This window comes from Taudactylus pleione, unplaced genomic scaffold (genome assembly GCF_031769625.1).
Source record: "Taudactylus pleione unplaced genomic scaffold, aTauple2 ptg000517l, whole genome shotgun sequence".
In the NCBI taxonomy this organism is placed as follows: Eukaryota; Metazoa; Chordata; class Amphibia; order Anura; family Myobatrachidae; genus Taudactylus; species Taudactylus pleione.
Window position 1 is genome coordinate 5,509,193 of NW_028284919.1, and position 17,352 is coordinate 5,526,544.

Consider the following 17,352-nt stretch of genomic DNA (forward strand, 5'->3'; position numbering starts at 1 on the left):
TGGCGCCTTTCCACTGTGGTCTTGGTGTTCCCTAAGCTGCTCCTCCCTCACCCTCCGCCCCTCAAAGACATGCGGCAGCCATTTTATGCAAGGTCTCCACGAAACGCTGGAACAGTCTCCCTGTATACCGCTCCCACAGGCCAGGTTATACAGCACTTTATCCTACAAGCCACTGTTGTCTGTGTAGTTGATTTTAGTGCCCATTGTAAACATGTAATGTTTTTTCCTACGTTTGTATGTGACTTGTGCTAGTGCTATTCTCTATTTTCTATACTGTCAGTTTATACCTGTCCCCTTTTTTCTACTATACCCTGACATACTAAGGTATAAGGGGGTTTATTGTACCTCACATCTTCTATATAACTGTGAGGGCTATCCCATACTATATTGCGCGGTTGCACACTACATTATGCCATATATAGGGCACTGCACACTACATTGTGCCATATTACACATACTGCAGAGTGTGTACTGTATCATACTGTGTATTCTATTATTCTTGTGGCTATGTCTGGCAGAGGAAAGAATAACAAGCAGCCTGAGGCTACTGCCCCTACTCTGTTGTCCTGCTCAGCGGGCTTAGCCCCAGAGGGCCTCATTCAGGATTGTCTCTGTACGAATTGTTACATAGCCCCAGGCCTTTCAGCTCGGTGTCTCTCCTTCAGGATCCACCCTGGGCGGCCTATTCACAGATGCCGACAAAACTTGCGGACTACGTAGCAGTCCCCGTGGTGGCTTCCCCTGTGGGATGGCCACAGCAGGTACTCCCTGTAAAACCTTTGCCTCCCTATAGGTAGACATACTGTCTACCTCAGTACAGAGTTTGGCTAATACCTCCTATGGAAATGTTGCAAAAGGAAAAGCCTTTACCTACTAAATGTGCTCTGTTATCGTCCCAGAAAACTCAGTTATCTGATTCTGATATATCATCTGGAGAGGCAGAAGACTCAGACCTCTCTCACTCTGACTCCGTCTCAGGAGAAGAGCCGCCCTCTAAACTAAATATACCTGCTCTTGTGAGAGCTGTAAAATCTATTTTACAAATAGAAGAGGATGAACCCACTCCTAAGAAAAAGAAGTAACTTTTTAAATGACAAAAGGTAGTTTTACCAGAATTCCCTCAATCGGTCCAGCTATCTGATCACATGAGTAAAGCATGGAATATGCCTGGTAAAAGGTTTCAAATTCCAAAACTGTTCAGTTCCTTTTACCCTCTTCCAGCTGTTGATTGCACTAAATGGGAAGTTCCCCCGGCGGTGGATTATCATGTAACTAGTTTGGTTAAAAATCCCACGTTACCCATTCATACTGCTACCTTCTTGAAGGTGACTACAGATAGACGTATAGAAGCTTGTCATAAATTCATTTACTCTCTTACAGTAGCTATTACTCGTCCTGCTAGGGCTACGGCCTGGGTGGGGAATGACATTGAGAGTTGGGCAGAGGCCCTAGAAGAGACATTTCTCTCTGATGCTTCAAGAGAACAACTATCCTACTTATCTCACATTAGGTGAAGCAGCTAGGGATACGGCTCTCCTGGTCTCCAGGATATCTGCCACTTCGGTAGTGGCCCGCTGTATTGTATGGCTCCGTTCCTGGAAAGCGGATTCAGACTCAAAACGTGCTCTGAAGTCTCTGCCTTATTCGGGAGACATCCTATTTGGTCCAGAATTAGATTAAAAAAAGGTGGCGTTCCTGCCCTCAGCATATAATACAAAACCTAGGACGTCATCCTTTCGGTCTTTTTGCCCTCAAGGCAAAGCCAAGGGTCAGTTCTTACCACGCACGGCAGACATCAGTCAAGGCCTTCAAGCCTAGGGCCAAACAAGCCTGGGCTACTAGAAGTCCACCTGCCAAGTCTGAGGACAAGCATGCAGTCTGATGGGGCGGGCTTCGCCCAGGTTTGGCATCAAACCCCATCAGATGCCTCGGTGAAAGAAGTGGTCTCCCACGGATATGCCCTCTCCTTCCTGAGGCGACCTCAACTATTCTTTTGCACAGGGCCTCCATCGGACTTAACTAAGGTCATGCTGCTACAAAAAGCCATTCAGTCCTTACTGAATTCAGGAGTAATAATTCGGGTCCCCTCCTCACAACGGGGCAAGGGCTATTATTCTACCCTTAGTTCAGCAGCCCAATGGGTCTCATCAGCCTAACCTGAAATCTCTAAACAAGTTTATCAGGGTGCCCATGTTTCATATGGAAACCCTCCGTTCTATTAACCTAGCTATGCAGCCTGGAGATTTTATGGTATTCCTAAACATTCAGGACACTTACTTACATGTACCTATAGCGCCTTCTCATCAACAATATATCTGGTTTGCTACACTACAACAACATTACCAATTTCAGGCTCTGCCGTTTGGCCTCTCAACGGCCCCTCTGGTTTTTACCAAGATCATGGCAGTTATGGTGGCCTCTCTTCGTCATCAAGGGATCAGACTGCTCCCATACTTGGACGATCTCTTGCTGTTGGCCAGTCCTGTTGATAGCTCCAGCTTGGCCCATACGTCATTGGTACTCTGATCTTCTAAGGCTTTCCATAGACGTTCCTCTTCAACTCCTCTACAAGTAGACCTGTTGTCTCAGGGTCCATATCTACATCCGGACCTAGCCCGTCTGTCTTTAACAACTTGGTTCTTGAGACATCTATCCTAACAGCTAAGGGTTTGTCCGGCTCTGTGGTCCAGACTGTGCTCAGAGCATGTAAACTGGCCTCAGCCAGGATTTACCGCAGAATATGGCATACGTATTTCCAATGGTGTGCTCCCTGAAATGATGACCCTCAAGTCTTTAAAGTTTCTTGAATTCTTGCCTTTCTTCAGGCTGAACTGTATCTAGGCCTCTGCCTAGCATCTTTTAAAGTGTCTATCTGGTTTCAGCACAGAATTGCTCCTATACTGGATGTTCACACCTTCATGCAAGGTGTTCTATGGAAACAACCTCCCTTTGTTTTTCCTGTGGTTCCATGGGATTTGTCATTGGTGCTCAAAGCACTTCAGGAACCTCCATTCGAACCCCTGGAATCGGTGAATGTCAAATGGCTCACTGCGAAGACTGTTTCTTCTGGCTATAGCCTCTGCCCATAGGGTATTGGATTTAGGGGAGCTTTCTTGTCGCTCCCTTTTTTTTTTGATATTTCATCAGAACAGGGCTGTTTTTCGAACACGCCCAGGCGGTTTCTCGCTTCCATCTGAATGAGGAAATTGTGGCCTCTTTGGATGTGGTCCATGCTATAAAGATCTACGTGGACCGTACTACTTCCATCAGGAAATCGGACTCCCTCTTTGTCCTATATGGATTCCATAAGAAGGGATGGCCAGCTAACAAACAGACTCTGGCCAGATGGATTTGCATGACTATCTCACAGACTTACACGCAGACTGACCTTCCTGTGCCGACTATAGTCTCTGCTCATTCTACTCACTCTGTGGGTCCCTCGTGGGCAGCCCGGCGTGGCGCCTCTGCTGAACAGCTATGCAAGGCAGCCATCTGGTCTTCTGTCCACACCTTTTTTAGGTTTTATGCCTTTGACACATTTGCCTCTCAGGAGAACCCTATGACTGAAGGAATTATCCTATCTGCTCAAGAGCGTTTTACGCCATGGATAGCATATTTGCATAGTTAGTCTGTTATACAAGAGGCCAACAGATGTAAATGAGTCTCCTGGAAGCTAGCTTTCCTTTATGGTATAGTTTCCCCTTAACACGTACAACTTCCTAATCTGGATGTAGTGTCTGTTTTGTACACTTGTTAGTTGCGGCATTCCAAGGAAGGTAGTAACTGAAACTGCAAGTGTTATGGGATTTTTCATCATTTCCAGCATGGTTTAGTTTATTTCTGTATATATTTTAATAAATGTATATGTAATAAATGCATGTTGTGACTGTCAGATTTTAGCTCTCTGACACATTGTAAATGTATTACATGACAAGAATACAGGCATGCTAGAATCCTTTACCTTACCTAATCGTTTGCTAAGCGAAAGCATGGTGACCAGGTTTATTGGTGTATATTTGCCTGTCCTATATTTTGCAGTGGAGGCTTATTGTCTATGATTTCACTCCTCAGTGCTGAGGGACGCTTTGAACTCCAGTAAGGGCCTGTAGAAGAAACCGCATTAGTGAAAAGTTAAATCTGACTCTTAAAAGTGGTTAATGCTCTTAATGTAGAATTGAATTTGCGTAGCAGGCTATATTGCTCTCAATTGTCTGCCTGACCCTGTTTAACCATCATTAGGATTCTGATAGAATGCTCGCATATGAAGTGAAATTAATAAATGAAAACATGTTGTAGACCGGAGAAGTAATTTATTGAAAGATTCATTAAGTTACAAAGACTTTAACACATTTAATTAGTCCTATGAAAGTGTGAGTGACCCTTTTCTGTGAAGCTGATAAGTCTCATAATAGCTGTTAGTCTCTTTATTCTGGTTTTCTCTTTTAAGATTAACTTTGTGCTTAGCAATTTATGCTAAGTTTAATTTCTTTTCACCGGTAGGCCAAGTTATCTGCAGGCCTTGAATAGATTACGGTAGATAACATCATGTAATTAACAAGAGATGTGGAAATGTAAAGTATAATTTGTGTAGTGATTGTATGTGAGAGAGTGTTAATTTTTTTTAACTAGATGGATATTTAAGGGGATAAAAGAAGCAGAAAAATAGGGTATAATTCTGTAAAAGGATTAAGGCTACCTTATCTTCTGTTATTGAGAAGGTGGGCTGGATTGAGTATTATGAAGCGAAAAGCCAGGTTTAATGAGGAATTTGTACTTCCACTAAGACCTGGCTCCATATAACAATTTTTTTAAGCGTAAATTATCTGTGAATGTTGATAGCATGGAAGAATACTTAGTTTAATATCGCCAAAGTGGTAAAAATATTAACTTTTTTATTTTCTTTCAACACTACTGTACTATTTGACACTTCATAAATGGTCTTTTATTATTATTATTTTATAATAGAGTATGCCAGAATTTCAACATGTCCCAAATCCAGTGCCGGGCAACTTTAATCCACCCCCAAGACTACAGGAACCATGGAGAAACCCACCACCTCCCCCTCAGCCTGAGCGAGACCCCTTCTTCATTGGTGGTAAGTTAATATAGTGACACTTACTCCCCCTTTTTAACTGTGTAATATATGTTGTCTCTAAGAACAGATTATATATCTAGCATTCTTTCCTACTACTTACTAATAGCAACTTGGCCATATTTTCTTGGTTTCCTATGAATACTTTTTAATGTTACTTTGACAAAACACTGTGGCATGTCCTGTAAATAGGTGCAAGCGGTTACTACCTTTATTTTAATTATTTCTGAGATATTTTTGAACATGTTTGTATTCTGCCGCACAGTATTTCCACCTTTTATTTGCAGACCAGGTTTATTTAGAATTGCATAATAATACAACTTAAGCTGCCCATCCACTAGGTGATGCGGGGGACGATGGCATAATTACGACGCTGTCGTCTCCCGCGGGGTGAACTGCATGCACTGAACGTTCAGACGTACAGTGTATGCAGATCAATCATCCCCAAAAATGGCAACCTGACGGCGGTCGTCAGGTTGACCGTCATGTTCGGACGATGATTGATGTTAAAAACGACCAGCAGGCTCGCGCATCGCTGGTCGGTTTTAACCTTTTATTGCCCAATTTGCGGGCGATTACCAAGCGATGGAGCGATAAAGACCGTTGTTATCGCTCCATCGCTAGGTTTAATCGCCTAGTGGATGGGCAGCATTAATGTCATTCATACATAAGAATTCTGGCCCCAGTAACAAACACACTGTTCAGGACAATGAGCATCCAGCAAGTTTACCGTAGCTGGACATCTAGGTGCCACAGTGAGAGCCTTCAGGGCGCTCTTTGCCTGGTTCACTATAGGGTAGGCATGGATTTTGAGTGCAAAAGAGTTGAGTCACTATTTCTTTAGAATGATAATGTCAAATAGACAATAGTCATTAGTTGCCAGTAATTTGGCTAGAGACAACATAGTAATCTTCACTTTTTAACAAACTGTATTGGTCATCTTGTTGGGTTTAGTTGCTTACAGAAATTCTGTATCTCATAAGTGAATGTAGATTTTTGTGGTTTTGTTAAAGTTCTGCTGAATATACTGGTGTATTTCTATTACTTACAGAACCACGGTTTCCTAACCATCATATATTTGATCAGAGAAATCCTCCTCCTGGTCCTCCACCTCCACTTTTGAACAGTAACCACCAAGTTCCCAACCAGAATCCACCTCCGTTCAATCCACCTGGACAAGGTTTCAACCAACCAGGCCCACAGCCTAGATTTAGTCAACCCCAAACAAACTTCAATCCACCTGGACCTGGTCCACAGACTAGCTTTAATCCACCTACTCCGCAATCAGGATTTAATCAGCCTGGATTTAACCAACCAGGTCCACAGACGGGGTTTAACCAACAAGGTCCTCAGTCTGGCTTTAACCCTCAAGGTCCTCAGTCTGGCTTTAATGCATCAGGAAATCAACCAGGTTTCAATCAACCAAATTTTAACCATCCAAGCCCTCAGCCTGGGTATAACCAGTCTGGTCCTCAGCCACCATTTAACCTACCAGGACTTAACCAACAAGGTTTCAACCAGTCAAACTCTGCACCTCAGCCAGGATTTAACCAGCCAGGATCTGGTCCACAGTCAAACTTCACCCAGCATGGCCCTGGACCCCAGTCTGGATTTAACTCTCCAGGATTTTCAAGAGAACGCCCTGTGCGTATGAACATGCCACCTCCAAGCCAGCTGGGAATGCCACCTTTCAATCAACCTTCAGCAAACATGAGGCATTTTGGGCCACCAAGGCAGCAGTTCTCACCAGGTCCTGGGCAGCCATTTATGCCTCACACGCAATCAAACATGCAGGTTTGTGTATAGGGTGTCTTCTAGGAAAACATAAGCTTTGCATTTTAGCTAAGACAAGGCTTTATTATAGTTTTATTATGAAGGGACTACAGACATTAGGTAAACTGATAAATCTAAATAGTCTAAGTTTATACATCAAGTCCCATAATTAATTACATTGGAAAAGTCCAAAATCCAAACTTCAGGTAGGATGACTGTTAATTGTTAAATAAAATGTATCCAACATTCATTTACAATCATGTGCTGTAGTTAAACAATAGTGTTGCCCTTTGTGAATGGTTGCTCCTTTTTCTAGTACAAGTTAGAAATGTAAATTAAAGCAAATGTTTCCTTAAGTATTAGCGCAGTCAATGTGAATGTCCCCTTATAGATCACTACTACCTCATGTTACGGTATGTTGGTATCCTTACTGCCTCAATGAAGCAGAACCATTTTTATTATTCCGAACTTCATTTGTATTCAGTATCCAGTCTAGTGATTTACCTGAAATTACAATTATAAACATATATTTGAGAATAGATGGGATGTTAAAGGTCCACTAAATCAAAACTGAATTTGTTATTGAAGATTATTCAGTTAATATGACCTCCTACGTAACACTGTTAAAAATGACAGTATTAAATCACGCACGCACTAAACATGTAGTCCTAGTCACGTCTCCATAAACAAGGCTGGCAGCTATGCTCTGCCTTTTCTGTTAGAGAAGCACCTACCTCTTAAAGCAACCTGCTGTTCTTGACTGAGTAATTCATTTAATTATTAAAACACCAGTTACTTCATGAAACCTTATTCATCTTTAATATGAGAATAGCAAATATTAATTTTACTCCCATTTTGAAGACCTATGAAATATTAGTTCATGTTATCTGAATCTTGCATTTGTTTTATAGTACTAATTTGGGCCGCTTCAACAGTGGGAATGTCACTCTACCTTCACAGATATCAATTGAAGAATTCTGCATTTACTTGTATTAAACACTTTGGGTGTAAGCAAATTAGGTCATATTTGTGTTTTGTTTTTTTTTGTAGGGTCCAATGCAACCTATACAGTCAATGCACCATCATCACCACCTTGGAGGACCACCAAAGCCTCCGTTGCACATGCAGCAGCCTCCTCCATTTAGAGCAAATTCACAGACCCCTTCACACAGAATGCCGGGGCAGCAACGACATGGTCTTCTGAAACAAAGACCGGTATGTGCTGCAGTCCATTTCTAAGTCTGTTGGTTTTTTGTTTTTTTTTTCATTTGTAATTTTGTTAAGTTATAAAACCTTATTTTTTATTTAATTTTTTTTGTAGAGCATGGCAATTCAGAATATGGTGAAAACTCACAATCTGCAGACACCGCATTCAAGAAATAGCAACTTGCGGGAGTTGCCCATAGCTCCTGCTCATTCTATTGATATGAACAAAAGGAAATCTGCTTCTGCTCCTGCGGCTCAGGTCAGGCCAGTGGGCACCACAGCACCACAAGCCAGGTTAGAAGGTTTTGGAAACGCACAAGCAGTCAAGCCAATGTACACCACCAACCCAGTAAAGGATCAAGCTAATGTTGAAGAACAGGTGAGTGAAGCTGCAGGCACATGGGATGTTTTACATAATCAGATGGGTAGGGAGAAAAACTTTTTATTTATATGCCTTACAAAGGGAAGTGAAACCACGTACATAATAGAAAAGGTGCATGGTGCCTTCAGCATTGCCTGTGATACCTCTCCCCTCCAACAAAACCTGATCTCTGAACCTCCTGAACTTAATCTAGCATTTTCACCACTTCAATTAGCAGTAATGCACTATGGACAACTTTGTATCAGTGCTGAAGATGTAGTAGTTGAAAAATATTCCGTTTTAGTCTTTATGTAAGTTTGGCTTTGAGAGAAAACCAATCATCTTTTTACCTTGGTTAGAGTCTCTTCTGTAAGATACTTGTGTTGAAATCCCTCTTTCTACTTCAGGGTCCATAGGGGGTCCACAGGGTTGACCTTGGGGTATAGCTGGATCTGGATCCACGGGCACCACGCAGTTAAAGCTTTGCTGCTCCCAGGATGCACTTGGGTCCATCCTCCTCTATACCCCGCCCCCGAGCCACAGCACCTCAGTTTTAGTTGGTGCCCGGCCGGAGTCGGGTCACCCTGGGCAGTGGGGCTGCATAAGCAGCCCCTAAGCTTTATTTTTTTATTATTTTTAAAGAAGATTTTATTTATTTTTTACTATCTTCAGAGCGGCAGCATCAGACTGTCCATCTGGACGTCCACGCTGCCGCTCCAACAGCCCCGCTGGCGCTGCAACGCCATTACTGATCTGGGGATCGCAGCGGAACCCCGGAGTCAGTACTCCGGGACCTCCCACTGACTGCTGCTGGATTCTACGGGGCAAGGTAAACCGCGTGCAGCGCTTTGGGAGATGAAATGCAGTCTTTAGCCGCCGGTCTCTGGGGACAGACCGGCGGCGCTAGTAGCGGCGGCGGGCTCCCCCTGCTAAGGAATACCCCGCGTGACCGCTGGACCACCAGGGAATAATTGCTGGAAGGGACCAGCGTCCCTGGGGTTAATCACTAGCCAGGGGAGGCAGCCTTCCCTGGTTTAGCGGCTCCTCCCCTCAGCCCAGCGCACCTTCTCATGCGTGCTGGCGTCGCTGGGCTGTTATCTCTCGGCCACTCCTCAGAGCTCTCCGGCGGCCATCTCAGTGGCAGCAATGCAGAACTCCCAGGCGGTATCAAGTGGACCGGTCCCCCTGCGTACCTCTCCCCTGCTAAGGACAGTGTTCACAGCGCTATAGCCCTCCCAGACACTGAATCTGGGAGGTTGATTGTAGCGAAAGGTGCAGTGAGTATAACTTCCTGCATGGTATGTGACTTTTGCTAGTGCTGCTGTCTGTGCTTATTTATTCTTACTGTCAGCTTATACCTATCCTTTTCCTTCTCCTACGGCCCGCAGGTGCGTGGGGGAGGGTTGTTCTTTCTGTGTACCTCACTTATATAGATCTACGTATTTGTGAGGTCCGTCACATACAGTGGTGTGCTACACAGTACCATATTGTGGGCTGTTTGTTTTGCATACGTGGGAGTGCGTGGGTGTTTTACACCTCACCTCTTTTCGGTGATACACTTTTATTGCAAAAGTTATTGTGTCATGTCTGATGAGGAGAATGAGCGCTCCGTGGCTCCTGTGTTGTTTTCCTGCCGGCGCTGTTCGGCAGGGGTTGATGGGGTGGATTTGTCTCAGGACGGTCTGTGCGGGCGGTGCCAGCTGGTACCTGGTCCCTCTAAACCCCCGGTGGCGCAGGATCCTCCTTGGGCTTTGTTTACACAAGTGCTGGCGTCGATCGCGGACCGGCTTGCGGTCCCGACTGCGGTACCTTCTAGGGCGTTGCCCCAGCCTACCATCCCCCGTTCCCCGGGGGTTACGCATCTGGTGCAGTCTCCTCCCGGGTCTGACTGTGGGTCCTTATGCGGAATTGCCTGTATACGTGCAGTCTCCCACGGTGACGCAGCAGTCAATGGTACCCTTTGAGGGTATCCTCAGACGGTACCTCCTCCATGGGTGGATGTCCTCTCCAGCTCTGTTCAGAGCCTGGCGGCCTCGTCATCGGCTTTTCAGTCAATGTTGCACAGTGATTTGCCCCCAAAGGCGTCCAAGCGACCCGTTCCGGCTTCACTGGCGGTGCAGTTCACGGACACGGACGTGTCTTCGGATGACGGAGAGATCCATGAGGACTCTGACTCGGATGCCGGGGCCCAGGAGGTGGAGGCTAAGTCCTCCATTAATGTGCCGGCATTGGTTAGGGCGGTGCGGGCCATCCTTCATATAGAGGAGGATGCGCCCTAATTTTAAAAAGGCCAAAGTAGCTTTGACTGTTTTTCCCCTGTCCGACCAGTTGACTGATCATATGGCGGGGGCCTGGCAGTTGCCCAGCAAGAGATTCCAACCGCAGAAACGGTTGGCTTCCAACTATCCTTTTCCTGAGGCTCATTGCAGGAAATGGGAAACTCCGCCTGCAGTGGATTCCCATGTCACCCGCTTAATTAAAAGCACTACGTTGCCTTTGCCGTTTATCTCCTCCCTGAAAGATCCCATGGCCAGGAAAGTGGAGACTTGTTTAAAGTCTATCTACTCTCTCTCTGGGGCTGTGGCCCGTCCGTCCATGGCCATCTCTTGGATGGCTAAGGCCATCGAGAGCTGGGCCAACGCTTTGGAGGATACCTTTCCGGATGATGCTCCGGATATCCAGAGAGCGTTGATAGGACAAATGAGGGATGCGGCTTCCTACATTGGGGAAGCATCGTTGGATGCAAGCTTGCTGACCTCTAGGGTGTCGGCTGCAGCTGTGTTGGCGCGTCGGTCCTTGTGGCTGCGGTCTTGGAGAGCTGACGCAGACTCCAAAAAAGGCCTGGAGGCCTTACCTTTTAATGGAGAGTTGCTTTTTGGTCCAGACTTGGACAAAATAGTGGATTCTCTGGCCAAGTCTAAATCAGCCTTCCTCCCTTCGGCTTCTGCACCTACCAAAGTACGGAGCTCTGCCTTTCGGTCCTTTTCGGGTTCAGGGCAAGACAAAAGGTCAGTCCTTCCCGAGGCAGTCGGCGACCAAGGCCGCTTCTCCAGTTCGGTTATTGATACCATGCTCAGGGCACGCAAGCCTGCTTCCGCACGGATTTACCACAGGGTGTGGCGCACATATTTTCAGTGGTGTGAGTCCAGAAGCTATGATCCTCAGGTGTTCCGAGTTTCTAGAATCTTGGAATTTCTTCAGTCAGGTTTGGACCTCGGCTTACGCCTTGCCTGTCTGAAGGTTCATGTGTCCGCTTTGTCCGTGTGGTTCCAACGACAGATTGCTACCCTGCCAGATGTTCACACCTTTTTCCAAGGTGTTCTCAGGATCCAGCCTCCCTTCGTGCCTCCTGTGGCTCCTTGGGACTTGGCGGTGGTGCTACGGGTCCTCCGTTTGAGCCTCTTGAGTCAGTGGAACTCAAGTGGCTGACATTTAAGACCGTTTTTCTCCTGGCAGTTGCTTCTGCCAGGAGGGTGTCAGAATTGGGGGCGCTTTCCTGTCACCCTCCTTTTCTGATTTTTCACCAGGACAGAGCGGTGCTCCGCACTCGTCCTGAGTTTTTGCCTAAAGTGGTCTCAAAGTTCCACATCAATCAGGAACTTGTTGTGCCAGCTTTTCAGTCACCTGATCTTTCAGCTGGTGAGGCTTCCTTAGATGTAGTCCGGGCGCTTATAATCTATGTGGACCGGACTGCTTCGGTTAGGAAGTCTGATTCATTGTTTGTCCTCTTTGGTTTTCACAGGAGGGGTTGGCCTGCCAACAAACAAACGTTAGCCCATTGTCTTTGTTCTGTTATTTGTGAGGCTTATGCACAGGAGGGTTTACCTGTGCCAGCTTCTGTTAAGGCTCATTCCACTCGTTCTGTGGGTCCCTCTTGGGCTGCTAGACGTGGCGCCTCTGCTGTTCAGCTGTGTAAGGCGGCCACGGTCTTCAATTCAGACGTTTTTGAGGTTTTATGCGTTTGACACCTTCGCCTCTCAGGACGCATCCTTTGGGCGCCGGGTTCTCCTTTCAGTACAGGAGCGTCCCCGCCCTTAGTTGAACTGCTTTAGGACATCCCCAAGGTCAACCCTGTGGACCCTGAAGTAGAAAACAAGAGATATGGTAAGAACTTACCTTTGTTCTCTCTGTTTCTACGAAGTCCATAGGGTCCACAGGGCGCCCGCCCTGACGCACCTGGCTTCAAATGGGCTGTGTGGCTGGTCACCGGTTTTCCGTCTCCCATTTCTGTGAGTATGGTTTCTTGTGTGTTCCAGTCTTCCTTCTCTCTGTTTAGTCTCCTCCTCCGGCCTTGGCTGCTTACCAACTGAGGTGCTGTGGCTCGGGGGCGGGGTATAGAGGAGGACAGACCCAAGTGCATCCTGGGAGCAGCAAGGCTTTAACTGCGTGATGCCCGTGGATCCAGATCCAGCTATACCCCAAGGTCAACCCTATGGACTTCGTAGAAACAGAGATAACAAAGGTAAGTTCTTACCATATCTCTTATTTTTTAAGTTGTGTACTCTTGTCTCTTAATAAACTGTAAACTGGTACAGTGCGTTTGGCTGCTTAGAGTGCAGAGACCGAGCAAAGGTTATTTGCTGCTCATTATTTTCATCCACAGACGGCATGAACGCAGAATAATAAGTCTTTGTAGTATAACATTAATATTCCTGCTTTGCAGTTGACATCATTTTGATTCTGGAGAAGGGTGCTTGAGTTCAAGGTCAGTCACTTGGCTTGTGGTGTTCATTATAAGCAATTATTGTGTGACAAATGAGTTTGAGATCAGGCTTTAAAATTCTGTAAGAAAAATCAATAGTTCTAATGAAACCTTTTCAGGTCATTTACCTCACTACCTTTTGTTAGTTTGTCAGGGGAGAATGAGATAAAGCGATCTGACAGGCTCTCTGGTATATCTCCATAGTCGTTTCATCCTGTATTTATGGAGGGGCAAAAACAATTTCTGTGCGTGTCCAAACTACAAATTGTGCCCTGTTTGTATGGAGGGAGATCTTGGTAGCATAACCAATGGTGGCAGAAAACACCCTTAATTAGTGTTCTCAAAGGTTTTTTTTTTCCTTTCTCCCTTTTAAAGTTCCCTGATGAAGACGAAGAGACCAGAAAATATCGCTTAAAGATTGAAGAGCAGAAGCGTTTAAGAGAAGAGATATTGAAACAGAAGGAGCTGCGACGGCAACAGCAGGCAGGAGCAAGAAAGAAAGAGCTGCTGGAAAGGCTTTCTCAGCAACAGCCCAGCAGCAGTGCGCAGCAAAGCCAGCCCGAGCCGGAAAATCCAACGGCAAAGGTGGAAAATAACTGTAGTCAGATATTGCCTCACATCACTGCGCAAGTGCGGCCACATGTAAGGAACAGACCGATTTCCAAAAAGCCAGAGTCCTTGTTGTGCAACTTGCCGCAGAAAATCCCCCTGCTCCAGACCGTTGGAACCAGTGCTTCATTTCAAGGGCAACAGAAGAAAATGATTAAGCAAGCTGTGCAAACCAGGGTTGCAGCAGAAAACCAGTTTCCAAAAGTTCAACAGGTGTGCCCTGCTGTATCCCCTATGCCGCTAGGCTCGCTACAGACTGTAAAAGTAGTTCAAGTTCAGGGGAGGCCACAGGAGCAGAGGCCCACAGGAGCAAAGAGGACAGTCATGCAGAGGTCAAATAGCAGTGGAGATGGGCAAATCGCCTCAAAAGTCCGCGTGATTAAGTTATCTGGAATGGTAAGTGGCTTTGATTTGGCATTTCCCTAAACTGTTTACATTTCTAGAATATAAATTGGGACACATTGCATTTTAAATAGTAGTAATTGTAAGGTGCACATATAAAGCAAATGTGTTTCTTTAGCCTGTAGGAGATGAAGACTTTGGTCATTTGCCTATCTCATAGTCAGGAGTAATGGTTGTGGTTATTACTAATCTGAGATACTTCACCTAAATTTCACACTGCTCTCTGAGTGTTAGTGTGTTCCACAGAAATACACAATACTAGGTCATTGGTTATTTGGGTCAGTGGTCAAAAAGAATAGCACTTTATTTAATCATGTAAATGCTGTGGGAAAAATACAAGAGAGTGCCGCAGTTGAAGGCCAAATAATGTGTGATCTGCCTACAACTGCTGTTATGGGCAATGAGATGTTGGTTAAGCCCATAACAGCAAAGTTCCTCCTAACTGGTCTGATAAGACTAGATGTTGGCTTGGACATGTGACCACCCTGCTGTAGATGGTTTTCATGTCAGAAGGTTGCTAATCATTTAAAGGTCAACAGAAAATAGCATTATATGTTATGTTAAATTCTGGTGTAACGAATTCTCGTTCCCATGCCGCGTTCTGATAACGTATCAACAAAATTAGAGGCACACAGATGCACCAACATTTTTTGGATGTCTGTTAGTCAAAGGCCTTCACGGCTAAAGAAAGGATCACCAGCCATCCGAATGCAAAGTAGGGAATATGGAGCGAGTAGGAGAGGCATCATGGCAGACAGATTGTGTTTTAATTGTGCTCGCCACTTGAGGATGTCACTGATCGCCAAACATTTTAGATTGATCACCCATATGTTTTCAAAGATACTTAACCCCTTAGGACAACTGCAGATATTGGTAGATGGGATTGCAAACAAGGATTTTATTTATAAATAATTTACAAAGATTAAGCAGACAGTATTAATCATTTCGCCATTCTATCAACAAAGTTGAGCCATTCTACTGTTTATTATTGCAGAAAATTGTGCTGCAGACAAAAGGAAACCCCCACAGAGTTTCTTCCTTAAGGCCACTGGGCATAAATCTGTCCCCTAGATTAATACATTATCTTTGCTTCAATAAGCATATTCTCAAAATGTAAAAGCCATTTGCTTCATTGTCTTCTCGGTTTTTCGGAAACATTTTTCTGTTTAATATTAATTTCCGTATTTAATCAAGATTCCCTCCACTTCCCATCTGTTTGAGAATGGTCTACAGTTTGCTTTATGGTATGTGTTTTGTTTAGCTTGTGTGAAACATTTATTTCAGTCAGTAACTCATTAATTGTCTGATGTAATATAGCGAAAGAAATGGACAAGCTGGAAGTGTCTGTGTTTTTTGGTACCCTACAGTGATCACATTGAGCCAAAAAAAATGTGGGTCCCAGGGACCCCTCACTTTAAAAAATCAGGGTCCTACCTGACATTTTCTGGGTCCCATCTAAATTAAGGTTTTCTGTAAATCTTAACAATTTAGCAGCTACAGCCCATGAAGCATGTAGCAGGTGACATTGGCCACTAGGAAAAAACACACACCTTGGCACCAGTACGAAAAAACAAACACATTGGCCCCACATGAACAAAAACACACACATTGGCCTGGATAGGATAAAAAATACAACAGGAAAAAATGTGAACACATTGGCTCCCACAGGAAAAAATTGACACACATTGGCCCCCACAGGAAAAAATACAAAAAATATAAAAAAATATATATAAACGCATTGTTTCAAATTCATTGCACTGCAGCCTGCCCTGCTGTGTCACTGCATAACTGCAGCAGGAGGTGGCATGCAGCTACGTGACGTCTCCACATCACCGTCTCTGGGTCACGCCTAGGATCAGGCTGCATCTGAATCACTTTGAAAAGTCCAGCGCTGCCAGGCTACAAGGATGCAGCACTGTGGGTGCAGGCAGGCTTACAGCAGAATATGTGGGGCCAGTATAAATTAAACAAGTAGGGCTCCCCAATCAGAGGCACACAGATAGGGGTTGGGGCAGAGGCACACATGGGGTTTGGGATTGAGAGAAGTATATATTAAAAAAAAAAAAGTGTGTTTAAGGTAGTTCTACATACTCCGCAGCGCCCGGCAGCAGCAACATCAGATTCTCTGTCTGTAATTACAGTGCACTGGCTGTGGGGGCTCTCAGACGGCTCTGCAGTACTTTTGTACATTGGTGTGGTGAGCAGTCTCCGAACCTTCCCTGCTCACCACACTGAGCCCCGCACAGCCGTCACATTGTAGTGACAGGCAACCAATCTGAATCTCTGCTAGGCTGCTTGTCACAATTGTGATTTCATGCTGCCGGGCCGGCGAGTATGGACAGCCGCCCTGCAACTCCCCTTCCCCTGGTGCAGACATAAGCAGGCCCACCAGACACCCCTGGGTGCGAGTCCTGGTAGCTGCCGCACTGCCCCCACTATAGCACGCTTGTGCAGTTGCTCTACCTCAATCTGGCCCAGAGCAAGTGTCACCAGTAAACCCCCGTCCGCTACTGCTTACTTACCTGAGGATGTCTTCACTCAAGGTGCAGGAGCTGTCTTCGTCACGCCAGGTCAGGAGCTGTCCCTGTAGTGCATTAGGGATAGCCATCGATGATTCATAATCATTGATGGTTTATAGCCGATGTCGAATGCTTTTGCCATCGATGTGGGGGAGCACCAGAAGATTTCCTTTCATCGATGTATAAGAATAACCAAATGTGTGGTGGTTTTTTTGTATTTTTTTTTTTTAACAAGGTGCAGGGACATGGAGCAAAGCTCCGCCCCCGGCACCTGTGAAGCCCCACCCTCATGTTCTGATTAACCCACGGGCCAGTCAGTCAAAAAACAGGTATGACCACTGGTTGGTGAAACCATTAATGCTCATCCATTGAATAGTTTGTAACCATTGATGGCTACTTGCTATTTTGCAATCAATGGCAACCATCGATGGTATCACCGATGGCTATCCCTACAATGCATGACAGTAAAGGCGCCAAATCGTTCCCTCTGCCTTTTATTGCCTACAGCCGGGCCAGGGTCAATCATTCAATGAGGAGGAAGGGATTGGCCGCAGGAGAGCGTAAATCGCTACCCTGTACCCTGACGAATACTGGTGTATTTATTTTTATTGCACTTTTGTCCTTTGTAGACATTCATAGATGCTCTGATTTCACCTTTTGGCGTTGCAAATTGGACCCTGTTATAGTG

At 45.3% G+C, this 17,352-nt stretch overlaps 1 protein-coding gene across 6 annotated transcripts in view; it reads left to right on the top strand.

Moving 5' to 3' along the window:
* The window catches only part of RBM33 (RNA binding motif protein 33), a 146,667-nt gene that overhangs the window by 74,830 nt on the left and 54,485 nt on the right, over positions 1-17,352 (top strand). For all 6 annotated transcript variants that reach the window (XM_088450369.1, XM_088450367.1, XM_088450365.1 and 3 more), the window contains exons 11-15: positions 4,966-5,095; positions 6,144-6,886; positions 7,916-8,080; positions 8,187-8,450; positions 13,510-14,139. In XM_088450369.1, coding sequence (XP_088306495.1) covers positions 4,966-5,095; positions 6,144-6,886; positions 7,916-8,080; positions 8,187-8,450; positions 13,510-14,139 — 1,932 coding nt within the window. The remainder of the gene's footprint in view (positions 1-4,965; positions 5,096-6,143; positions 6,887-7,915; positions 8,081-8,186; positions 8,451-13,509; positions 14,140-17,352) is intronic.